Source organism: Hyperoodon ampullatus (genome assembly GCF_949752795.1).
Source record: "Hyperoodon ampullatus genome assembly, chromosome: 9".
In the NCBI taxonomy this organism is placed as follows: Eukaryota; Metazoa; Chordata; class Mammalia; order Artiodactyla; family Ziphiidae; genus Hyperoodon; species Hyperoodon ampullatus.
In genome coordinates this window covers 64917427-64945207 of record NC_136922.1, presented here as the reverse complement: position 1 = coordinate 64945207, position 27781 = coordinate 64917427, and the positions used below count along the sequence as shown (strand labels likewise).

At 36.1% G+C, this 27781-nt stretch overlaps 1 protein-coding gene and 1 pseudogene across 5 annotated transcripts in view; one reads left to right on the top strand and one right to left on the bottom strand.

Annotated features, from left to right (window-relative positions):
- Positions 1–27781, bottom strand: part of BBS9 (Bardet-Biedl syndrome 9) — a gene marked incomplete at both ends in the record, with an annotated part of 471339 nt that overhangs the window by 352124 nt on the left and 91434 nt on the right. For all 4 annotated transcript variants that reach the window (XM_079711010.1, XM_079711009.1, XM_079711012.1 and 1 more), the window contains 3 exons: positions 8690–8819; positions 9707–9890; positions 21791–21875. In XM_079711010.1, coding sequence (XP_079567136.1) covers positions 8690–8819; positions 9707–9890; positions 21791–21875 — 399 coding nt within the window. The remainder of the gene's footprint in view (positions 1–8689; positions 8820–9706; positions 9891–21790; positions 21876–27781) is intronic.
- On the top strand, positions 14011–14788 carry LOC307058079 (small ribosomal subunit protein eS6-like; annotated as a pseudogene). The gene has a single exon. The product of its transcript is annotated as a small ribosomal subunit protein eS6-like (transcript).

The following is a 27781-nucleotide window of genomic DNA, read 5'->3' as shown; positions in this document are numbered from 1 at the left end:
CTCCAATAGCTAACTAAAATGGCCATGCAGGAGCTGAAAGAGACAAAGACACAGACATGAAATCATTGGAAAAAGGGAGGAAAGTGTAGAAAACAATCCCATAAACTATAAATTCAGAACCTAAAAGAAATTTAGACTAATTATCAGGTAGATAAAGCCAAAAACACAGCTTTAGCTTATGCCACACCCAGCTTCACTTCATAAAGACCAACTGAACAAAGGTAGGAAGATGTTTTATTCTTCTTCCCTAATCTCAACACCTACCCTAATCTGGTTCAGAAACCCAGGTTCCATAGGAACCATAAAACTATGCTGACATCTTTTACTACTCAAACCTGACCTATTATGGAAGCAAGGTATTTTATCCCTACCCATCGGAACCTTTCCCACTTCTGCCACTGCCCTTGGCCTCTCTACACTATCTATATCCATACAGAGGTAACAAATTCTATAAAACAACTGGCTAAGTAAAGGACAGAAATTAATAGTAGCATATTATATGCTCAGAGATAGAATCCCAAAATAAACACTAAAAACAGGTTTCAAAGTAAGACATACCTGGCACAAGTACATCATGGGAATTATAGCCTGCCACGTACTACACTGGTTAATAATACCAAAGATGCAGGAGGAGGGAGGCATGCGGAAGGGAGAAAGATATCACTTCAGTAGGCTAAAAAAATCTCCAATGGTAGACATAGAAAATGCTGTGGAAGCACTGATACAGAACACAAAATTCAGACACTCTCCCAGAAAACAGGAAGAAAAATGACAAAGAAATAAAAATTATGAGGAAGAACATAGTGGACATGGGGAACAGAAAATAAATAGCCAACCAAACAATATTCATTTCCCTGAAGGATGGACTATATCAAACAGAACTGAAAGAATAATCAAACATACAATATAAGGAAGCTTTCTTCAGCAGCCAAACAAATAGTCTAAACAGATTAAATCCACCACGTTCCCAACTAAATCAAGGAAAACAATATCATACAAATATATAGTAACAAATGTGGCATTTACAGAAAAAAATGAAAAACATTCTTCAAGCAACCACACACAAAGAACTAGTTACTTAAAACACAACAAAAATCAAGTTTTCCATAATTCTCTCCCCAGCAACAATAAACATCAATTGATAAAGAAAAAATGACCTCCAGCCAAAGATGGCACAGGAAAACTCCTCAAAACTCACCAAAAAACAGCAGAAAGTATGACAATAACAACCAGTGCCCCCATCAAAAAAAAAAAAGGAAAATTGAACAAGGACATCACTACAGTCACAATCAGCAAATTTTGAGGCTGAACACCTTATTTAGTTTTTTTTATTGAAGTATAGTTGATTTACAATGTTCTAGGTATACAGCAAAGTGATTCAGTTATACACATATATATATTTATGTCTATTCTTTTTCAGAGTCTTTTCCATTATAGACTATTACAAGCTATTAAATAGAGTTCCCTGTGCTATACAGTAGGTCCTGGTTGTTTATCTATTTTATTGAGGCTGAACATTTTAAATTCTGTACTGTAATAAGATAGGATGCCAAGAGCTGACACATGCTTCTCAGACCTCAAGCATAGAGGTATACAGAGTCAGGCCCCTAGACTAACATAATGAGATCTAAGGGTACAGGTGGGATGCAGGAAATGGAATATAGAAAACCACAGTATGATAACCAACAAGGACCTACTGGATAGCATAAGGAACTTTACTCAATATCTTGTAATGGGCGGGGGTGGTGGTGGTGGTGGTGGTGGTGGGATGAATTGGGAGATTGGGATTGACATATATACACTAATATGTATAAAATAGATAACTAATAAGAACCTGTTGTATAAAAAAATAGATAAAATAAAATTCAAAAGAAACTTTTAATAACCTATAATGGAAACAAATCTTAAAAAAGAATATATATAAAATATATATAATATACATATATATAACTGAATCACTTTTCCTTACACCTGAAGCTAACACAACATTGTAAATCAACTATATTTCAATAAAAATTTTTTAAAAAGAATAGAAAGATACAGTAGAAGTATAAGATGTATTTATCAATCAGCTAGCTTCCTAACCAATGAAAATAAGAGGACAAACAGCAGCCACTGATTTTTAACACCAACAGCCTGTGACTGGAGATACAGGGGGACTTCTGTTAGACTCATCCACCTCTTAAACCCTGAAAACTGAGGGAGCTGGACCACCAGGGCAACGGAGAAATTAAACACAATGAGAAGGTAAAAGACTCAGGTGGTCCGAGTTCATTACTCTCTCCCATCACTTCCCACATGATTCTTAAGTAAATTGCTGCCATCATTTTAAATATGAGCAATAATTGCAAAGTAATGAACAGAGGACCTTTGTGAAGAAATTGCAAATAAAGTAAAAGAGATAGAGATGAGGGAGATTGGAACATAAGCAAAAAGCAGAAAATATCCATAGCAAGAACTTCCTAGGGAAATAAATGAAGAAATCAGACAAACAGCTACTATTGTATCAATGAAATGAAAGAAACATAATTTTTTCTTTGTTTGAAAAGCACAAACACAAACTGGACGGATGAAAGCCACATTAGGAGCAATAACAAGAAAAAATAAAATAAAATAAAAACAAACATAAGAGCATGGTGGAGAGACATGGATAAAAATCACACAAATCAAAATAGAAAAAAATTGACAATTAATGAGGTGATGCTAGATGTGGAAGACAATGTAAGCTTAATATATTTATAATAATGATATTGATTACAAAAACTGAACTGGTAGACCAGAACCAATATTCAAAGGTATTATGGAAGAAAATTTTTCTGAAATGAACAAAAACTTGAATCTATCAAATCTCACCTTGTTCTAGAACAAACTGATACATACAAAATTAATCAACTGATGATAATGCTAGTGAATTTACAGTCTTTTAAGGATTTAAAAAAATAAGTCAGATATGAGCATCCAGGAAGAAAAAGCAATTCATTCAATAAGAAGTTTTAAGAAAAGTTCAGCCAGCCTCAGACTTTACCACAGCAACTATCAACACCAAATGGAAGTTCCAAAATTCTGGGGGAAGCTAAGATAACCTTCAAGTATAAAAGCAATAAACAATTCTCAAGATTGCAAGAAGACTTATAAGGCTTTCCTCAAATCTACTGGATGATTGAATTCAACTAACCAAGAAGTAAATCAAGATAATTCTGGAACGGTTAAAGAATTGATGGTGAGCTTTGAGAGGATAGAATAAAGGACTAAAAATAGTGATTACTAAAATGTATGTAAATGTTTTAAACTTTGACAAAATAAATAATAGTAAGATACCAACAATGTCAGAACTTGGTAAGAAGAGAGGAAGAAGAAAGCATAAGTTGCTGTTTTCCTTATCTTTTATAATAGGAGTCAATGGACACTGCCAAAAGTTGAAATACCACTTTAAAAAATTGAAAATATCAACCTTTTACTTTTTTTCTATACTTAGAGGGGTCTTTTAGAAACTGAAATACATTGTTGTGAATAAATATCTATGTAAAATTCATTTATTCCTTCCATTTTATCTATTCCTTTTTTCTCTTAGAACATAAAATAAACTTATATATAAAAAACATATGGGGGGGCTTCCCTGGTGGCGCAGTGGTTGAGAGTCCGCCTGCCGATGCAGGGGACACGGGTTCGTGCCCCGGTCTGGGAAGATCCCACATGCCGCGGAGCGGCTAGGCCCGTGAGCCATGGCCGCTGAGCCTGCGCGTCCGGAGCCTGTGCTCTACAAGGGGAGAGGCCACAACAGTGAGAGGCCCGCCTACCGCAAAAAAAAAAAAAAACAACATATGATTCTGCTTTGTAAATTTTATCCTGTGCCTAATTGGCATATCTGTAGACAAAAATATCAGGCTTGATGTTTAACAGGTGCTAACAAATGTCAATTCTGGATGGTAAGATTGAGGTAACTTTAAATAATACTTGAATTTTATCTTTTTTTTTTTTCCAGCCATGCCATGTGGCTTACAGGATCTTAGTTCCCCGACCAGGGATTGAACCCAGGCCCACAGCAGTATGATAAAAATTTATCATTGTACAATATTTTTCTGTCATGTATTTTTATCAGTTATAAATTATTATTGTAAACTATACTAATGCTTTTTTCAAGAATGTTTCTAAAATTTGCATTCACTTTTTATCTAGGCAATACGATCATACAGTGATTTTAATGTATTTTTCTGTATCTCTTAAAGATTGTGAATCTTTTTAAATCATGAATTATAATTTTTTAACTTATTAATTGTGCTTCATCCCTCAGTCGGCTGATTTAATGTTCCCCAGAATGGTATAGGGTGTTATATTGTATGGTAAAATAAAGAAAAGAGATATGTATGTGTATGTAACATCTAATACATGGAAGAATTCCAAGTGCAGAGAAACCACAGCTCACACACAAGAAATGGAAACCAAAGAAAATAGTATAAAAAGTAGAGAATATCAAAGAAGCTGAAAATTGACAAAATACATCGAATGTAACAATTTTAAATGGGTCTCCAAAATGCGTTGAAAAAGCCAATCAAATTCTTTTTATAAGAAATACACCCAAAATAAAGTTACAGGTTAAAAAAGCATAGACAATAGCATACCAATAATTAATAACAAAGTGAACTCAAAGCAAACAAAACAAAACAAAGAAGCAAGAAAACATTAAATGAAAGCACAAAAAAAGGTCACTTTATACTGGCAAAATTTCTTAAACTAACCAAAAAAATAAAATAACTATCATAAACATAAGTTGAATAATTAGAACTAGAATACATAAATCAAAAATACTTAAGATGTTCAACAAAAAATTGACAGAAAAATATAGTAATGAAAGACAAACATTCCACTGCTGATTAACAGATTAACAGAGGAAAATATCAATAAGAATGCACAAGCTCTGAAAATCATAATATATGCTCTACCCTACTTCCAAGAATATTTACAAATATTATGGGGAATATTAAGCCACAAAGGAAACACTTAAAAATATAACATAGCAGAAAGTGTATATATAGGCCAACATTCTCTTTCTACAAAGCACAAAGAAAAAAAAAGACAAATTAACAGCAAACGTTAAACTAAAAAGAAAGAAAAAGTCACTTTGAAATTTAAAAACTCTCCTAATAAATATGTCTTCAAGGAAACAATATCCTTCCATCTATGAGTCTCAATTTTTTCATATTTAAAAAAAACTTTAAAAGCTCTTATGAGGTCTTTCTAGCCACCCCTCACCCTGACACACACAAACCACAATGATTTTCATGTATCTACTGAGCATATACCATATCTTCAGCTTTCTGACTGATTATTCAATGTGATATGCAAAAGTAGAACAGGTCCTTACATTAAAACAGTGTATGATCAAATTGGGAGTTAGAAAAAGCAAAGAACAGTCACCAACATACTATAAATATTATAGAAATTCAAAGAAGGAGATCAGGGTAGAGAGGGAAGGCTTATTTATGTGACTTGTTAGGACTCGAAGATAGAAGAAATCTGAAAATCCAGAGAAGAAATGGGAAGAACATTCTGGTCAAGAATACTATATCAATGAAAACTAAAGAATAAAATATTAAATACTGACAGTTATAAAAAGTTACTATAGTGAATATAGCCTAGGAAGAAAAACACCGTAGTCCTAGACCAAATTGTTTATACTAAAAAATGAGCTGTAACAAGATTTTAAAGCACAATGGCTGTGGCTGCCAGCTTAAGTTTGGAAAGGCTCCCATCACTTTGAATGTCCATTCAAATAGACTTCTACTTTTAGGTATATTTCATATCTCTAGAGAGAATAACGTTACCGATAAACAATGATCTTTATTTGCCGTTTGGGAAACTGACTATAGCAGAGGTAAGATACTCCGCCAGGCTTCCATAGCTACTTTGTGCAATGAGAGGAAAACAGTAATAGCTAAGAATTTAAAGAACATTATCACATTCGGGCTCTTCTGATTCTGTAAACTGTATATTTATTTCACATTCCTATAGTCTAACACACAAAAATTAAAATAATTAGACTAAAAAAGTTCTAATCAAGAATGCCATTTACCCTGAAAAGAAAGAAGGAAAGCCAGACAGATTTAAAACTGGTTTATAATAAACAAGGTAGAGAGGACTAGGACTGCCAACTAGGAGGGAGTGGGAGGAAATAAAGCATCGTAGTTTCTGAAGAAAATGCTGCTATTAAGTATAATTGCACCAGCTTGATCCAAATCCAATATTTCTTATTCATTGAAAAGAAACATATTAAAATAGCAGCAATTTCCTTTACAAATAAACACATGCAGCCAAGGAAGCTTCTACCAAAAAAGTTTAACCCTAAAGGTAATAAAAAGCAGGAGTGACATTATTTCAGTGCTCTAACTTCAAATAATAACTTCTAAATACAAATATGCTATAGTTAAGTCAGTAATAATTTTGATTCTACTACTAAAAGTTACAATGAAATTCTTTCAAACACTCTAATCCTATATTTTTACGTTAAAGTGCATAAAAATAAGAAAAATCTTCCAATGAATAATTAGAAAGTATTGCTATATGTTAACCATGGAAATCATTAATGGTAATATTTGCACTTATTTATAATTATGATCTTTATGAGAAATAGGAAGTTTCACTTACAAGTACCTAAATTTAGGTGTGTCAGGCTAATTTTGAATATAAGCATCTTGCTGCACACTATATAAAAATTTGACTTTTTATTCAAGGTACTTTCAGTTACTATTTGTCCCTTGACTTGTAAGTTGCATCTGGACCAGAAACTATAAATTAACCATAAATATCTTCTGGCAAGCCATATCTCTGAGCTTCTCTATGAGTATGGTGACTCTTAAAATAGACATATCCCTTGTAAATAATATATCTGTAATACAAGTATTTCAACTAAATGATCTCAATAAGTTCTTTCTATCTATCACTCTCCCATGCCCCACATACATACAAAAACCACAATGACTTTTTAGTATTTAAAGATACTGGCTCCTGAGGGGCATGAAGACTCTAAGCCAAGATGGGCTGCATACCCACCAGTGTGAATCTGTCTTCTTGCACCTAAGCTGTCACTTGGGGGGCCAAAGAGAACAGCTCTTGGATGGATATATGGACCGCTGCAATAATTACTCTCCCAAAAGAGAATTACTTGACGTTGCCCTGCTGGCAAGATATTTTTCCTGTTCTAAATCCTTATAAGTAAATCTGATATAAAATGTCTGGTGAGGGCTTCCCTGGTGGCGCAGTGGTTGAGAGTCCGCCTGCCGATGCAGCGGACACGGGTTCGTGCCCTGGTCCTGGAAGATCCCACATGCCGTGGAGCGGCTGGGCCCGTGAGCCATGGCTGCTGAGCCTGCGCATCCGGAGCCTGTGCTCCGCAACGGGAGAGGCCACAACAGTGAGAGACCCACGTACCGCAAAAAAAAAAAAAAAAAAAAATGTCTGGTGAGTCTGAGTGTTTGGTTGAACTTAAAAGACCATCTGGTGGACTTTGCAAAAGCTAACTCAAAATTTTAAATTTTTCTTCAGATACAAAATAACTGTAATTTGTGTTAAGTGCACAGCAACTGTAATTATAGTATTATAATTATAGCATTTTCTCATAAATATGAAAGCAATTTCTTTTTAAAATATGCAATGTTTTTAAAACATTGTTTTCATTTTTCCAACATCTAAGCTTCAGATTAACCATTAATGCAAATATGAATGCCTTTCATTGAGCCTCAACAATAATATTCCACATTCAACTTCTTAAATTAGGGGGATTAGCCACATTGATCAGATACTATAGGCATCACTGAAGAATTCTACATACGGTGTTTTGTTTTTTTTTTTTTTTTGGCGGTATGCGGGCCTCTCATTGTTGCGGCCTCTCCCGTTGCGGAGCACAGGCTCCGGACGCGCAGGCTCAGCGGCCATGGCTCACGGGCTCAGCCTCTCCGCGGCATGTGGGATCTTCCCGGATACATACGGTTTTTAAATGTTCAATAAAATGATCTAAATAAGCAGAATTGAATAGATCTGGGAATACATGAAGCTTTATAGAAAGTTGTGTTTCTATATATTTATTGAGATTTTCAATTCCTAAACATAATCTGAGATGCTAAAGAGTTTGTCAAGATCTTGCCTCATATACTGACAAACTAGAAAAATTACACAGTTAGATATCTATTTCTCTCATTTTTGATAAATTTTGTAAAGTTAACATTAACACACGAATTTTGTCTTTCATTTAAATGCAAAAAGGCTCTATTTAAAATCTAAACTGTCCTGAACACAGAATCATTAGCAATTCTGCACCATTTGACATAAGTTCTGAAACAAATTTTGAAGTGTAACATTCTCACAGTCAACAATAAGTGATCTCTAAATGGGATCCATTAAGTGCTTAAAGAAATCCTTTTCTATTTTAAAGAAAATAATCTATCAGGTAAACTACTTTCTTGAAATCTTGAATTTATAAAGAATATCTTGTTAGAGATACTAGATAAAAATGATTACAGGTGCTAATTAAGGGTTTTTTATATCCTTCTTTACCAATAAAATTTATATTTTAAATTATCTCCATTGCAGACATTCAATGTCTTTTGTCATTTTTTAATAAAATCATTTGCCATAAAACTTCTAGTGAATTCCTTAAGATACTCTTTTTAAAAAAATGTTAAATTAAACCACTTACTGTAAACAGCCCACTCTTACTGCTACAGGAATGTGGGGAAGTTGAGTGGCCCACTTCAATGTCACATCCTGATAAACATGCAACATGTTATTATGGTTTCCAATCAAAGTATTTATTGTTCCTTCAGAAACTATGGGTTGAAGACAGAAAAAGAGGATAATAAGAAAACAATCATTTCCAACAGTATATTATATCCGTCTTAGAGGATTTATGATACAAATTAATTCTAATGTCTTGACAATTTTTCAGGCTTCCCTGGTGGCGCAGTGGTTGAGAGTCCACCTGCCAATGCAGGGAACACGGGTTCGTGCCCCGGTCCGGGAAGATCCCAAATGCCGCGAAGCGGCTGGGCCCGTGAGCCATGGCCGCTGAGCCTGCGCGTCCGGAGCCTGTGCTCCGCAACAGGAGAGGCCACAACAGTGAGAGGCCCGTGTACCGCAAAAAATTAAAAAAATTAAAATAAAAAAATAAAATAAAAATAAAACATTATTTTTCAACTACAAGCTACCAATATCAAAAAGAAAAAAATCACTTTATAAGTATATAAAAACTACATATATAACTATGAAAACTGTAACTAGATAGTGGCCAACATTTTTGCATTTTATCTAGAAAGCATGAACTTGATTAATATTTAACACATTTAAGCTAATATTTACTAGACATTCACTACAGACAAATAATTCTATTAGGCATTACTATGCTCCATTCTGCTTGTAGAAGAGTCTGATGTTCTCTTAGAAGCATCTTGAACAGCCACGTCTTGGAAAGCATTAATGCATACCTGAGGCCAATTCTACAAGTCATTTTGTATGAGGTAAAATAACTGACAAAACCAAATGTGTGCTTTATATCACACTTCTATTCAAACTTTAAAAGTTAAAATTTCTATTACGTGTGCTGTATAAAACTATTTTCCTAAATGTTTAAAATATATGTGAGTGATTTGGGCTTTTTTTGGTGTATAAAATATAGTCATGACATATGGAAGAGATAAAAGAAAATCTTTCTACACACCTGAGCAATATGGGAGAAAACAACTTGGGCTACAATCAAGTTTCTTCATAAATCGAATTTGTCCATTATCCTTAAGGCAAAAAAAGTTTCTCTCACCAAGAACAAAAACAGAAGATGCTGACTGATTGAAAGAGACAATACATATATCAAGGGCTTGCTCTCCAATATTTAGAGTCCAATCCACCTGCAAAGGAAAACTTATGATCAATTTAGTTGCTAAAAACAGAACATTTTAGTCACTGTCATATCAATACAATTAAGAAATGCTTTACAACAACGCAGGCATAAAGATTGGCTAACCTTGGGCTTCCTTGATGGCGCAGTGGTTTAGAATCCGCCTGCCAATGCAGAAGACACAGGTCCAAGTCCTGGTCCAGGAAGATCCCACACGCCATGGAGCAACTAAGCCCGTGCACCACAACTACTGAGCCTGCGCTCTAGAGCCCATGAGCCACGACTACTGAACCCATGTACCACAAATAGTGAAGCCCACGTGCCCAGAGCCTGTGCTCCTCAACAAAAGAAGCCACCGCAATGAGAAGCCTGCGCACTTCAACGAAGAGTAGTCCCCGCTCATCACAACTACAAAAAGCCTGCATGCAGCAATGAAGACACAACAGAGCCAAACATGAATAAGCAAAATAAATAATTTTTTTAAAAAGAAAGATTGGCTAATCTTCATTCACTTTTGTTTTCCTATGACCATATTTCTGATATTTTGTAGACTCTAATAGTTTTTGCCCCATCTTTTAACAAATGATATTAGCTATTCAGCAGTTCAAAAACACGCATGTAAGTTTAATCAAGGAGGTGAAGATCTGTGCATCAAAAACTATAAAACATTGTTGAAAGAAATTGAAGAGCACAAATAAATGGAAAGATATTCAATGTTCATGGATTAGAAGAATTAATATTATTAAAATGTCCCTACTACCCAAGGTGATCTACAGATTCAAATCCCTATCAAAATTCCAATGACATTTTTCACAGAAATAGAAAAAAAAATGTGTAAATTCATATGAACCCACAAGACTCCAAATAGCCGAAGCAATCTTGAGCAAAAAGAACAAAGCTGGAAGCATTATACTACCTGATTTCAAAATATAGTACAAAACTATACTAATCAAAACAGCATGGAACTGGCATAAAAAACAAACATCTAGACCAATGGAACAGAATAGGGAGCCAAGAAATAAAACTCTGCATTTACAGTCAACGCATTTTTGACAAAGTTACCAAGAACACACAATGCAATATGGCACAGTCTCTTCAAAACATGGTGCTGGGGGCTTCCCTGGTGGCGCAGTGGTTGAGAGTTTGCCTGCCGGTGCAGGGGACATGGGTTCATGCCCCGGTCCAGGAAGATCCCACATGCCGCGGAACGGCTGGGCCCATCAGCCATGGCTGCTGAGCCTGCGCGTCCGGAGCCTGTGCTCTGCAACAGGAGAGGCCACAACAGTGAGAGGCCCACGTACCGCAAAAAAAAAGAAAAAATGGTGTTGGGAAAACTTGATATCCACATGCAGAGAAATGAAAATGAACCCCTATCTCATACCATATGCAAAAATCAATTCAAAATGGACTAAAGACTTAAACATAAGAACTGAAACTGCAAAATTATTGGAAGAAAACATAGGGAAAAGCTCAATGATTTTTTTGGATATGACCTCAAAAGCACAGGCAACAATATTAAAATAGACAAAAGGGAATTCATCAAACTAAAAAGCTTCTACAGGGAAAACAAAAGTCATTATGGGATTATATGAAATCATGTGTGTGAAACTTTTGAAAATTGTAAAGCATTATAGAATTTAAAGTCTTTTATTCAATAAAAAATTTTAAAGCTCTGCACAGCAAAGGAAACAATCAATTGTGTGAAGAGACAATCTATGAAATGGAAAAAAATATATCCATATAGCTAATAAGGAGTTAATATACAAAAATATATAAGAAACTCAGACAGCTCAATAGCAAGAAAACAAATATCTGATTTTAAAATGGGCAAAAGACCTAAATAGACATTTCTCAAAATAAGACATACAAATGTCCAACAGGTATATTAAAAAATGCACACCACGGGCTTCCCTGGTGGCGCAGTGGTTGGGAGTCCGCCTGCCAATGCAGGGGACGCGGGTTCATGCCCCGGTCTGGGAGGATCCCACGTGCCGCAGAGCGGCTGGGCCCGTGGACCGTGGCCGCTGGGCCTGTGCGTCCGGAGCCTGTGCTCCGCAACGGGAGAGGCCACAGCGGTGAGAGGCCCGCGTACCGCAAAAAAAAAAAAAAAAACACACACACCACCACTAATCATCAGGGACATGCAATGTGAGATGGAATGCACAAAAGTACGTGGATAAAGAGGAAGTAAGATTGCCCTCAAAGTTAGGCTTTGAGGAAAGAATCAACAAATAAAAGTTCAAAGAAGAGATATGAAAAGTCACATTAAAGATAGGTAGACATATATATATATGGACTTCCCTGGTGGCGCAGTGGTTAAGAATCCGCCTGCCAATGCAGGGGACATGGTTTTGATCCATGGTCAGGGAAGATCCCACATACTGCAGAGCAACTAAGCCCATGCACCACAACTACTGAGCCTGTGTGCTGCAACTACTGAAGTCCGCGCGCTCTAGGGCCCACGTGCTGCAACTACTGAGCCCGCATACTGCAACTACTGAAGCCTGCGCACCTAGAGCCCATGCTGCACAACAAGAGAAACCACTGCAATGAGAAGCCCACGCACCGCAACAAAGAGTAGCCCCCACTTGCCACAACTAAAGAAAGCCCGCATGCAGCAACGAAGACCCAAAGCAGCCAAAAAATAAAAATTAAAAAAATATATATATATATATATAAATTTCATGCCATCCAGAAATGATTTAGGTATTAATCTGTCTACTTTAGGATTAAAATATCTGAAGAAGGTATGAAATCCAAATGGGGCTAGCCAGAGAGGCAAATATAATCAGTGTGTATATAAGAACAATCTGGAATAGGGAGACAGCATAGTGAATATAGGTAGATGCATCAGATTATCTTCACCTAAATTTGGATTCAACACCAAGAAATCATTCAATTTAATCATTCAATTGTTCAAGTGTAGTTTACCTATATGAAAAGATTCTACTGGACACAAGACATGAATGAACATCAGTCCTAAGACAGTTAACATTTCTCATTACAATATAATAGGCTAGCATTCTAGCATTACTTTTCAGTGCTTGTAACTCAGGCTGATGTGTCCCTGACTCTGAGAGATGACGATTCATTCAGAGTGGATAGGCAAAGTTTCTGAGGCCACAGGCCAAGATCCTGCCACTAAATACTTTCAGTTCACTAGGTACTGAGTGCCACTCTTTGTAACCTCTCCTTAGGGAAATATACCACATTCTAAATTAATGAGTCTCAAAATGCACAGAAGTTTACTAAGAACAATCATTTAAAATTTCTTCCATTTCCAGCCGTGATAGAGTAATAGGAAAAAAAATCTACCATCCATCTGAAACAACCACAACACGGACAAAATGTATGAAACAACCATTTGCAAGGCACTGGATATCAGAAAACAAAAGACAGCAATCCCCTTAAAAACAGAAAATAAATGAAGTGAGTGGTAAAATTGCTCCTGCCATGAGAGAGTTTTCAGGCCATGGCACAGGGAGAAACAACCCAGGCAAAGCCCAACAGACTCCCTGAGTTGAGGAGATGGATGTTAAGAGTTCAGAGAAACCAAGGCAGCTAGAGTTCATAAGACAGCATGACCAAGAAAGAGAGCAGCACAGGGACAGAACTCTGAGATCTGTAAAGAATCCTCTCAAGTATTCAGCTGAGTACTTATCAGCACATTCATTTAGAAAACTACTCAAAGCCAGGGAAAGAACCACCCAAAAGGATTAGCGGTAACAGTGCCCAGCATTCACAAAGGGCCTGGAATACTGCCAGTGCCCACCAGCCAGACTGGAACACCTCATAATTCAAAGGGAACTGGATAGAGCACTCAAAGGGTATTACCTCAGGAGTAGGGAATAAGTAGCCCCAGAATGAGCACTGCTCTGGTCCCACCTAACAAGACTTAAAAGCAAGAGCCAAAAAGATCAAACTGTTTCCAACTAACTTAACTGTCTCCCAGGCCTAAGCTCAAGAAGATTTATAGAAACACAAAAATATCTAGCACCCAACAAAGTAAAATTGACTATATCCCAGCATCTAATAAAAAATTACCAAGCATGTAAAGAAACAGGAAAATGTGATCCATGATGTGGAGATAAATAAATAAACTGAAATTCACTCAAAATTGATAGACTCTTTTTTGTGGCGCCTCAGAGGCGGTCGGCCACTTCAGAATGAAGCTGAACATCTCTTTCCTGGTCACTAGCTGCCAGAAACTCATTGAAGTGGACGATGAACAAAAACTTCATACCTTTTATGAGAAGCGTATGGCTACGGAAGTTGCTGCTGACGCTCTGGGAGAAGAATGGAAGGGTTATGTGGTCTGAATCAGTGGTGGAAACGACAAACAGGGTTTCCTCATGAAACAGTGTGTCTTGACCCACAGCCAAGTCCACCTGCTACTGAGTAGGGCATTCTTGTTACAGACCAAGGAGGACTGGAGAAAGAAAGGGCAAATCTGCACAGGGTTGCATTGTAGATGCCAATCTGAGCATTCTCAATTTGGTCATCAAAAAAAAAGGGGAGAAGGATATTCCTGGACTCACTGATACTACTGTGCCTCGTCTCCTGGGGCTCCAAAAAGCTAGCAGAATCCGCAAACTTTTCAATCTCTCTAAAGAAGATGATGTCCATCAGTATGTTGTGAGAAAGCCCCTAAACAAAGAAGGTAAGAAACCTAGGACCAAAGCACCCAAGATTCAGCATCTTGTTACTCCACGTGTTCTGCAAGACAAACATCGGTGTATTGCTCTGAAGAAACAGCGTACTATGAAAAATAAGGAAGAGGGTGCAGAATATGCTAACCTTTTGGCCAGGAGAATGAAGGAGGCCAAAGAAAAACGTCAGGAACAGACTGCCAAGAGTTGGAGGCTGTCCTCTCTGAGAGAGTCTAAGTCAGAGTCCAGTCAAAAATGAGATGTTCTAAGAGTAACAAATAAATAAGATCAGACATAAAAAAAAAAGATACAGATGTTAGAATTAGAAAACAAGGACATTAAAACAATTATTATAACTATATTCTTTATCTTTAAAAAGTTAAGTAGATACATGGAAGATATTTTTTAAATCACCTGAATTGAATTTGTAGAGATAGAAGCTCTACCAGATGGGAATTAATACCAGATTAGACACTGTAGAAAGAATATTAGTGACCTTGAAAACATAGCAGTAGAAATTATCCAAAATGAAATAGAAAAAAGAATTTTTGAAAAGAAAAAGAAAATCTGTGACCTGTAGGGTAACTTCAAGTACCCTAAATGTATGTGTAATTGAGAGGAGAGGAGAAAAGATGGAGAACAGAAAAATATATATGAAGAATTAATAGCTAAAAATTTTCTAAATTTCATGAAAATTATAAATTCACTGATACCCGAAGTTCAACAAATCTTAAGCATCAAAAAAGGAATGAAAGAAAGGAAAACTACATAAAACACATCATAATCTAATTGCTCAAAACAAGTGATAAGAGAAAATCTGAAAAACATCCAGAGAAAAAAAGACATTATGTACAAAGGGACAAAGATAAGATGAAAGATTTCTCCTGGGAACAATGCAAGCAAGAAGACAGAGGAGACCTCTGCTCTTGGAGGAGGAAATCAAGATGGCAGAGTCACAGGATGTAGAACTCATCTCCAGCATCAAACACAGCAAAAATACATCCATATGTAGAACAATTCTCACCAAAAATTAACTGGAAACTGGCAGAAAGACTCCTGTACAACCAAGGCTGGAAGAGAGATCCACACACAATCAGGTAGAAAGGGAAGAGAAGCAATCAGGTCAGGACCTGTGTGAGGGACGGGGCTCAGAGGAAAAGTGAGACTTCACAGGCAGAGATCCTCCCTGGGGAGTGAGCAGTTTGAACTACATGTTGGGCACCCTAGCTCTGGGGTCCTGCACAGAGAAGACAAACCCCCTTGGCTGGTTGGAGGGCAGGTGGGACTAATAGGAAGGCTGGGGGAACCCCAGATCCAGCTCGGAAGGAGTGCACACATGCTTGTTCACTCCCAAAACAAGGCGGAAAATGCAGATCGGAACTGCATGGGTGGCTGACTGGTTTCCTGCAACCGCCTCGTGAGTGCCCCAGCCTGAGCAGACTGAATGCTCCAGCCCTGCTTACTTCACATTTTAGCTCCACACTGGAGTGAAGGCTGCCATGACTGAGGAAAGAACTCAGCAGTGAGACACAGAGGCAGCTAAGACCAAAAGCATTGTCTAACCAGGGAGGGGGCAGCACAGGCAGCACATCAGAAGAAGCCTAACCTCTGTCTATGGCTGGACCACCACAGCCTATACCCATTCAAACACCAAGAGCCTGCACAGGCCCTCCTACTCCAGCACTGTTCCCCTCTGGGACAAGGGTGCCAGTGCTGGAAATGGGGAGGGCTCACACTTAAAGGGAACAGAGCCAGAAAGACTCCACCCTCAGGGCTTCTGCTCCAGCAACTTTGGACCTGACCCCACCTCTGATAGGGTAGTGATAGCCACTGAAGAGAGGGGAATCCTTGGCTCATACCTGGCTCTGTCCTTAGCCCTTCCTTCTCCAGCCCACTTCCTACCAAGGTGATAGCTGCCAGCACACCCTGAGGAAAGATGTGACTTATGTTCACATCAAATCCAGCTCTCCCATCAAAACCACTGGGCATATACAAACTACACAAGGATGCTCCCACATAAGGACACTGAATTAGACAACTGTTTCACCTAATTTCATAGAAAGAGAGAAAGTTAAGCAAAATGAGAAGACAGAGGAATTGGTCTCAATAGAAAGAGCAAGAGAAAACACCTAAAAAATCAAAAAAATGAAACAAAAATAAACAATTCACCAGATAAAGAATTCAAAGCATTAGTAATAAGACTACTAATTGAATTAGGGAAAAGAATAGATGAACAAAGTGAGAATTTTAACAAGAAACTGGAAAATATTTTTTAAAAACCAGTCAGACTGAAGAATACAATAGCTTAAATGAAAAACACACTAGAAGGAATAAATAGCAGACTAGGTGGTACAGAAGAACACATAAGTGATCTGGAGATAGAATAATGGAAGTCACCAAATCAGAACAGCAAAAATAAAAACAAATTTAAAAAATGAGAACAGTTTAAGAGATAACATCAAATTTACCAACATTCGCAGGGGTCCCAGAAGGAGAAGAGAGAGAGAGAAAGGGGTTAAAAATGTATTGGATGAAATTATGGCTGAAAACTTCCCAAACCTAAAGAAGGAAATGGATATACAGATACAGGAAACACAGAGGGTCCCAAGGAAGATGAATCCAAACAGATCCACATCAAGACATATCATAATTAAACTGGCAAAAATTAAAGATAAAGACAGAGTTCTAGGGGCAGCAAGAGAAAAACAAAGAGTTATACACAAGGGAACCCCCATAAGACTACTAGCTGATTTTTCTACAGAAACTTTGCAGGCCAGAAGGAAGTGGCATGACATACTCAAAGTGCTGAAAGGGGGAATACCTGCAACCTAGGATACTCCACCAAGCAAGATTATCAGTTATAATTGAAAGAGAGATAAAGAACCTCTCAGACAAGCAAAAATTAAAAGCATTCATCAGGGGCTTCCCTGGTGGTGCAGTGGTTGAGAGTCCGCCTGCCGATGCAGGGGACACGGGTTCGTGCCCTGGTCCGAGAAAATCCCACATGCGTGGAGCGGCTGGGCCCGTGAGCCATGGCTGCTGAGCTGTGCATCCGGAGCCTGTGCTCCACAACAGGAGAGGCCACAACAGTGAGAGGCCCGCGTACCACAAAAAAAAAAAAAAAAAAAAAGTAAAAATCTATAGGAAAGGGAAAATCCCACTAGGAAAGACAAATATATAGTAAGAGCTGAGGATCAACCACTTAAATAAGCTACTATGAAGATTAAAAGGCAAAAAAATTATAAAGCAACTATAACTATAATAAACAGTTAAGGGATAAACATGAAGACGTAAAATATAACATCAAAAACACGAAATATGGGGGGAGGGGAGTAAAAAATGTAGATCTTTAGAATGTGTTTGAACTTAAATGACCACCAGTTTAAAACAAGTAGATACAGTTGTAGGTCAACATATATGAAACCCACGGTAACCACAAATCAAAAACCTACAACAGATACACAAAAATTAGAGAGAAAGGAACACAAGCATACCACTAAAGAAAATCATCAAACCACAGAGAAGAAACAAAAAGAAGAAGAAATGAACAGAGAAGAGCTACAAAAACAACTGGAAAACAAGTAATAAAATGGCAGTAAGTACATACCTATCAATATTTTTTTAATATCAGTGGACTAAATGCTCCAATCAAAAGACATAGGGTGTAAATCAACTATGCCTCAATAAAAAATATTTTTTAAGACATAGGGTGTCTGATTGGATTAAAAAAACAAGACCCATCTATATGCTGCTTACAAGAGACTCATTTCAGAGCCAAAGACACACACAGACTAAAAGTGAGGAGATGGAGAAAGATATTTCATTCATGCAAACAGAAACGACAAGACAGCAAGGATAGCAACACTCATATCAGACAAAATGGACTTTAAAACAAAGCCTATAACAAAAGACAAAGAAGTGAATTATATCATTATAATATCATAATAATATAATACATGATATCATATAATATCACTATATCATTATAAAAGGATCAATACAAGAAGTGGATATTACAATCATTAACATATATGCACCCAGTACAGGAGCACCTAAATATATAAAGCAAATAGTAACAGACATAAAGGGGAAAATTGACAAGAATACAATAATAGTAGAAGACTTTAAAACCCCACTTACATCAATGGACAGATCATTAAGACAGAAAATCAGTAATGCAACAGTGGTCTTAAATGACACAATAAACCAGTTGGACTTAATAAATATCTACAGGGCATTCCATCCAAAACCAGCAGAATACACATTGTTTTCAAGTGCATGGAACAGTCTCCAGAACAGATCACATGCTGGGCCACAAAACAAGTATCAGCAAATTTAAGAGGACAGAAATTATACCAAGTATTTTTTCCAAACACAATAGTATGAAACTAGAAATCAATTACCGAAAGAAAAATGGGAAAAGCACAAACATGTGGAAGTTAAACAACATGCTACTAAAAAACCAATTGGTCAATGAGGAAATCAAAGAGGAAATCAGAAAATACCTCAAAACAAATGAAAATAGAAACACAACTTTCCAAAATCTATGCAATGCAGTAAAAGCCATTCTGAGAGGGAAGTTTATAGACACAGGCCCACCTCAAGAAACAAGAAAAATCTCAAATAAACAACCTAACCTACCATCTAAAGCAATTAGAAAAAGAAGAACAAACAAAGCTCAGAGTCAGCATAAGGAAGGAAACAATAAAGATCAGAGATGAAATAAATAAAATAGAGACAAAAAATATAAGAGAGAAGATCAATGAAAGCAAGAGCTAGTTTTTTTAAAAGATAAACAAAATTGATAAACCTTTAGCCAGGCTCACCAAGAAGAAAAGAGAGGACCCAAATAAACAAAATAAGAAATGAAAGCAGAGAAATAACAACCAATACCACAAGATACAAAAAATCATAAGAGAATACTACAGCTATATGCCAACAAATTGGACAACCTAGAAGAAACAGACAAATTTCTAGAAACATACAACCTGACAAGATTGAATCAGGAAGAAATAGACAATCTGCATAAATGGATCGCTAGTAGTGAAACTGAATTTGCAATTTAAAAAAAATTTCCAGCAAACAAAAGTCCAGGACCAGACAGGTTCACAGGGGAATTCTACCAAAAATATAAAGAAGAATTTTACCTATCTTTCTCAAACTTTTCCAAGAAATTAAAGAGGACAGTAAACTCCCAAATTCATACTATGAGGCCACCTTTACCTTGATACCAAAACCAGACAAAAACACTACACAAAAAGAAAATTAGAGGTTAATACCTTTGATGAATATAGATGCAAAAATCCTCAATGAAATATTAGCAAACTGAATCCTACAACATATAAATAGAATCATACACCATAATCAAGGTGGATTTATTCCAGGGATGCAAGGATGGTTCAATATTTGCAAATCAATCAATGTGATACACCACATTAACAAAAGGAAAGATAAAAATTACATGATCCTCTCAATAGACACAGAAAAGGCATTTGACAAAATTCCACATCTACTCATGATAAAAACTCTCATCAAAGATGGTACAGGGAGAGCATATCTCAACATAATAAAGGCCATTTATGACAAACCCACAGCTAACATCATACTCAATGATGAAAACCCAAAAGCATTTCTGCTAAAATCAGGAACAAAACAAGGATGCCCACTCTCACACTTGTTTAACATAGTATTGGAAGCCCTAGCCACAGCAATCTAACAAGAAAAAGAGATAAAACGTATCCAAATTGAAAGGGAAGAAGTAAAACTATCACTCTTTGCAGATGACATGGTATTTTACATATAGAAAACCCTAAAGTCTCCACCAAAAACTATTGGAACTAATAAATGAATTCAGGAAGTTGCAGGATACAAGATCAATATAGACAGTCTGTTGTTTTCCTATAAACTAATAATGAACTATGAGAAAGAGAAAGCAAGAAAACAATCTTGTTTAAAATCACATCAAGAAGAACAAAATACCTAGGAATAAACTTAACCAAGGAGGTTAAAGACCTATGCTCTAAAAACTATAAAACATCGATGAAGGAGTTTGAAAATGATATAAAGAAATGGAAAGATATCCTATGTTCTTGGATTAGAAGAATTAATATTGTTAAAATGTACATACTACCCAAAGCAATCTATAGATTTAATGTAATCCCTATTAAAATGCCCATGATATATTTCACAGAACTAGAACAAATAATCTTAAAATTTATATGGAACTACAAAAGACTCTGAATTGCCAAAGAAATCCTGAGAAAAAGAACAAAGCTGGAAGTAAGTCGCTGAGTTCAGACTACACTACAAAGCTGTTGTAATCAAAACAGCATGGTACTGGCACAAAAATAGACACATAGATCAATGGAACAGAATAGAGAGCCCACACACCTATGGTCAATTAATCTACGACAAAAGAGGCAAGAATAGGGCTTCCCTGGTGGCGCAGTGGTTGAGAGCCCGTCTGCCGATGCAGGGGACACGGGTTCGTGCCCCGGTTCGGGAAGATCCCACGTGCCGCGGAGCGGCTGGGCCCGTGAGCCATGGCCGTTGAGCCTGCACGTCCAGAGCCTGTGCTCCACAACGGGAGAGGCCACAACAGCGCGAGGCCCACATACCGCAAAAAAAAAAAAAGAGGCAAGAATATACCATGGAGAAAAGACAGTCTCTTCAGTAAGTGGTGCTGGGAAAACTGAGCAGCTACATGTGAAAGAATGAGATTAGAACATTTCACCACACCTTATAGAAAAATATACTCAGAGTGGATTAAAGACCAGAAACAATAAAATTCAAACAATTTTTCTTCAAACTACTGTTTCAAGTTATCAAACGTCCACGTTTGCCTTTGAGCTAACTTTATCTTTGTAGACTGTGAAAATTTTTTCATCTTTTACTTATATATTTCATCACATGTCTAATAGTAGCAACTTTTTTGCCTATTAAAGGAATTTTTAATTTTCCTATTTTTATTTTGTTAGTTTATAATCACTTCAGTTAAAAGTGACCACATCTGGGTATCTATCATTCTAGTGGTACAACTCTATAATCTGCTATATTATGACCATGACTAGGCATGTATCTCCATTGCTCAATAATAGCCAACTAAATTCTTTGATCATTGACATAACTTTAACACAGAAAAGAGAAATGGCTAAAATATATGTTTTTAAAATTTTTATTCCCAGGAATTCTTATTCTAAATGAACATCTGTAATTAGATATAACATTACTAAAATTTTCATATATTTTTAAAAGGCCTTACAACTAGTCTTTTTCCAGAACCAAGTTTTTGCTGTTCAGTCTCTTGTCTTTTATCTGCATCCGTTGCAAAAGCAAGTACTTGGTATCTGTTTAAAAGATATGGAATAATTGTAAGTGACTTTATAGTTAAAAAGTGTAAATTATTTTAAACTTTAAAAACACATAATCTCAGTATAGCTAAAATTTTTAAATGCACATTATCTACAAACCTTATGAATAACTTTCTCCTTGATTTTAAAAGTTGTAAAATTTAGTAATGAATTCATACTGAATGATACTGTGGCTTAAGACTATGTAAAACTGCAATGGTAAACAAATTATAACTATATGTCCCAAAATTCAATGTTGGAAAAATAGCTCTGCCAAATATCAAAGCATTTCCATTAGAATTTTATGTGACAAATAACAATACTCAAGAAAGATCCAGCACCAAAACACAAAATAGAAAAAAATACAAATAATGCAAAGCAACCAGACGACTTGTTGCAACCTCCCCCAAAAAAGTAGTAGTAGAAATAGTAGAAATTATTAATAGATAATCTATGGACCCCAGAACACCTGAGTTTAATTCCCAGCTAAACCATTAACTAGTTGAGAAAGTTTTTTTTAATTAATCACTCTGTCTTATCTATAAAATGGGAATAATAATCTCAAACTCAAGCATTGTTAAAAGAATTTAAAAATAATTTAGTACCTAGTACAGTATCTGGTGTACACTAGGTGCCCAATTATTGATTGACAGATTGACAAACACATAGACAGATACAGATTTATATATACATAGAGATAAATCACCTAGTAATTTATCTGCTATGTAATAAGTTCTCAACAATGGACATTATAACTTTCTAGAAGTACTTTAAAGCTTTTATTTCAATAGTAACATTTAACACATTGTAAATCAATTATACTTCAATAAAATAAATTTTTAAAAAGTTAAAAATTAAAAAATAGTAACATTTAGCTCAAGTCATTCTTAAAAACAATTTATAAATATCATTCAATTTAGAAATGTTTAATTTAGACAATAAAGTTTAAATTCCCTTACTCGCATTAATTTATGGTGTATTGTTAGAGTAATAATCTTACTCAAAATGAAGAAATTTTAGGCTCATAGATTCCTTTCTCTTTTTTTTTTTTTTGAAGTTTCTTACTTTTATTGTTGGTGCATATCTAGTTACATAGGGGAGATAGGGAAGGCTCTCCAAAAGATAACACTTAGCAGAGAAAAGGTATTAGAAGGTTAACAAAAACATCTCAACAAATAATTAAGCCTTTCCCTCTTATTGAATCAAAACTTCTTGCATTGCTCTTTGATAGCTAGGAGAAAAATTAGTAGGTAGATATATTCAGACATCTCATATTGTCTAAGAGAAAGATGTCTGATAGTATAAACATCAGGGACCTGAATAAATAAAGGCAATGCAGAATATCTAAACAAGTACTGAAATTTACACTGGTATTCAAATGTCATACACCAACTCTTAAAGCCTTCTATCTCAATCAGCAATACTTAATTTGTAAAAAGCCTCCAATTTTCAGTGAATGCAGAATGACTATGAATTAAGATAGATTTTACAATGCATTCATGAAAATTACAGTTAATAAGAAAGCTTAATGTATATAAAGTTCATTCATTCAATAAACATATAGTAGGGATCTCATATAAGCATTAACAAGGGGAAAAACTACTACATGACCTATATCCACCAGGACCTTCCCAAAGTAGTTGTGAAGATTCATATACAAACAAATAAGTGTAACTCAGAGTGCCCTGTGCTAACAGAAGGTATGCATATAAGTACCAAGGGAATATGATCGCAGAAACAGGTAACTGGGGTGGAGGAAATATATATGTTCTTGGTATCAGTTCAGGAGGAGAAAGCTAGGTTTTGAAAAATGAGTGAAAACTCATCATGCTGTTAAAGAGGTAAAAGGCATTATGGCAAAGCAAACAGCACATGCAAAGGCATGCAGCAGTAAAAGAGACATGAAAGGCCATGGCAGGAGTTTAGGAGAGATGCATGGAGGAGAGGAATGAGTCATGGGAAATGAGACAAAAAAGGGTAGGAGACTGGAGATCTCGGCCTTGTAAAATCATGCTAAAAAATCCCATAGGTAGCTGCAGCAAATATCTCCACACCATCTGAGACTGACCTTCAAAATCCCTAACTCTCCAAAAGCGCCAAATAATTAGACCTCACAGTCCAACCTCCAAATAAGATTGTTTTACTCTTTCTGGTTCATGGTAACAGAAATTAGTATGCACTAGTGACTAGAACATCAGTCCAGAGCTGGTCCTGCAAATGGATCTAACCTCGGGCAATTAATTACATAGGGCATTCATTCCCTGCAGACACCAACCTACCAGAGGATGATATGGATATTAATGAGATTGTTGCAAATATCCAAAGATTTTGAGCTGTTTGAAGGTTCTTATATAACTAAAAAGAGTTATTATTTCATGTGAGGCATAAGTGAACCCTTAAAGTGGCCTCATTAACATCAAAACAGCAGGCACAGACACAGCCAAAATTGACTCCTGATTTCTAAATCCAGACCAATTCTCTTCCCAGAAGACAACTCAGAAGAGTATTTTATTACTAAACGTAACTGACAGTAAATTTAGATGATGACAAACTTACAATAGCATTTATTTTATGATTCTTCCTTAAATTCTCTTAACTGTGACCAATAATGTACATGGAAATCTGTTTCCAAAACCAAACAATTCCAAGCAGACTTGGAATTTCTGAAATAAAGAAAACACTTGGATTTTTTTTTCTTATCACTCAAGTGTTCTGTGATATAAGCTAAAGAATAAAATTCCCTTGTTGGAACTGCTGAAAGAATAATCAGGTCCAATGTAAAAAGATTTAATGAAAGAGTGTCATATGTGTTTTTCAGAACAGAAAGGGCACTAATCACAGATACAGCAAGTCCAGGTGAACAGTGGTACTTTTTGAACTAATAGCCACAAATGCTTAACAGGTCCTGTGGAGCACCAATGACAAACTCAACCATATAATTTAGTGCTCCTCTGTATCACATTGTAAAAACAGCAGCAAGTAACTAAAATATGGATGGAGGTGTCACAGAACACAAAAGTAAACCCTCCAAAATCATTTATTTTCAAATGAAAAATAGTTGTCACCTCAACGTGTACCAGGAGATTTGGGAACTTTGATATTTAACCTGCAGAACTCTACTAGAATTAGAGGCTCTGGATACAGAGCATTACTACACTCATTCCAACTATAGCTAAAGCATTCTTGATTATGCCTGGGACAATCATTTTCATTGAAAGATGTCAGTAACAAAATAGAAGGTTTCCTCATAAACTTTTCATTCCTTCATTAAGATCTTGTTAAACATCTACTTTCAGCAAGGTACAATGCTAGGCACTTCAGGGGATACAAAATCCCTGCCATCAAGGAACATTTAGCCTAGTCAAGGAGAAAAACAAGTAAATATGTCATATCAGTGAAAGCATGAATAGTGCTTATGGAAAGCAGTGAAAAATTACTCTGTGAATTGAGAAGAAGGAGTTGTTACTGACAGCTACGTCAGGCAAGATCTGAATGGGGAGCAGGGAGGCTTCCAGACCTAATTTTCATTCACAGAAAAGGAAGGAAGAGTATTTCAGACAGAGTACAGCATGAGCAAAAGAGGAGAGAGAAAGAGAGAAGCTCTGAATATATATGAATAACACCAAATGTTTCAGTTTGGCAAGAGCCTAAGGCTGGTGAAGAACACAATCCTCTTTTTAAAATACTATCCATTAAATTCAACAAACAGATTTTAAAATACTGATTTAAAGACTATTGTCTACTTAGCAATGTATTAATATTAGGAGCCACTCTAGGGGTACAGGGGAAAGTGTATAGCAAACAGGGGAGAAAGATAAAACTCCCGGCAAGTATACTTCTTCAGGGAGCCTCCTTACATTCAACTCCTATTTAAAGGTATCACCTCTAGGCTTCTCAGTTTCCTGTGCACAGTGCTGCCATAGCCAGTATCACAATGAACTGAAGTAGCTGGTTGACTTGCTACCTCCCCACTTGCTGGCATACTGCTGGAGGACAAGAGACAGGTCTTATCTGGCTTTGCATCTCCAGTGCTTTGCACAGTGTGTGGCACAGAGAAGCCTCTTGAAAAATGTTTGCTGAATGAATGACTGAACCAATGAACTGAATTATTCCTTTAGTGAACAGGTATTTAAAACAGATTCTGCTCTCAGGAACCTGATAATGTAAGACACACTCTGGCACATTTTAGCACAATAAAAAAGCAAATATGATATTGGGCAAAAATCAGTGTGTTGGGCAATAATATATCTAGGAGGTTAAAAAAAGCAGGCTATTTAAACCAATTAATTTTAAAAGTCCCTTCCAAATCTGAAAGTTCACTTAACAGAGGTAAAATGGGACTGGAGCATAAAGAGCACTGAATGTTGTATGAGAAGATTTAGATTTTTTAATGGACCACAAAAATTATTCTGGCTTAAAGAGGTGTTTTAAAAGAATAGCTATGAGAAAGGCCCTTCAAAGTCTAGATTAGAGGTTAAAAAAAAAAAACAGAAATCCAAGTGAAAAGATAAAGGTCTGAATGCCAGTGGGAATGGGAAGCAAGGGCTGAATAAGAGAAAAAAAAAAAGGTAGAAAGGTCACAATTTACTGACTAAATAATTCTGACAAGCAAAGGAAAGAAAAAGAGAATAAAAGATGATCCAAAGTTTGTACAAATGTGGCCAAGGGAATGGCCCAAAGCCCCTCCTCTACCAAAAAAAAAAAAAAAAAAACAACTCTCACTTCAAAAGAAAGACAACACTCAAAGTATGTCCTGAATTAGAATCACCTGGAGTATGCATTTGTGATGATTTCTGGGTCTTTTCCCCGAACCTACTAAATCAAAATCTAAGGGGTTGGGGATTAAGAATGTGTAAATGTGCATTTCATAAAAGGATGCTCAGATGATTCTTACGCACACTAAAGTTTGAGACTCATGGCCTTCTCTAGTTCCTATTTGAACATAATTGATCTGTTTTTAAAGTAATTAAACATCAATATCAAAAATGAAAACGAATTATGTCTTAAAAGCCCTTTCTATTAACTGATTATATTTTTAACTGATTATAAATAGATTTAATGAAGCCTCCAAAAACCAAACCTACAGTTTTCATGCTTTCTCCCATCCTAAATTACACCTGTGATTACCATTTAATCTATTAAAGCTGAAAGTATATATAAATACAACATACTACTCAATGTTATAAACCCTCTTGATTGTCATCATTTCACAATAATCACACATCCCATGCATTTTTACCATTTTAAAAGATCCACATAATAAATAAAGTGTGCACTTTTTTAGTCTTAGATGGAGATGAATTTAATAGATCAGTATGTTGGAGAATTACCACAGTTAAAACAGTATGAGTTTCTGTGAGATTAAACCTTCACGTTAAGGAAACCTACACATTGTTTTCTCATCCAATCACTCCTGGAGTTATTACCAAATTAATTCCTATTCCCATATTTCAAAGAGTAAGTCATGGAACATTCACATCTTTGTATCATGGCCCCAGTGTAACACTGCTAGTATCACTGTACTTGGCAAAAACTGGGTGGAAAGCTGAAAAGCAGATCTTCTCAATATTGCTTAAGTTTTGGCAGGATTGAATGAATTATACAGGTATTTTTCTCAGCGTCTCATAATAATTATGATATTTTATTTATTATCAGTAGCAATGCCACAACTCACTCATCTCCTTTGGACAAGCGCCACAGGAGTTGTAGGATGAATATGACATAATGATACACTACCGCCATCAGTTAACTTCTGCTTAGTCACAAGCATTTGCTTATTTTCAGAGTTTTAAATCCTAGATGCCTTAACAATAATCTCAGAATGTAGACTGTCACTTATCAAGAGAAAACTACATTAACTTGCAATATACACCATAATAAAACTTGAAGGAAAAAATTTACAT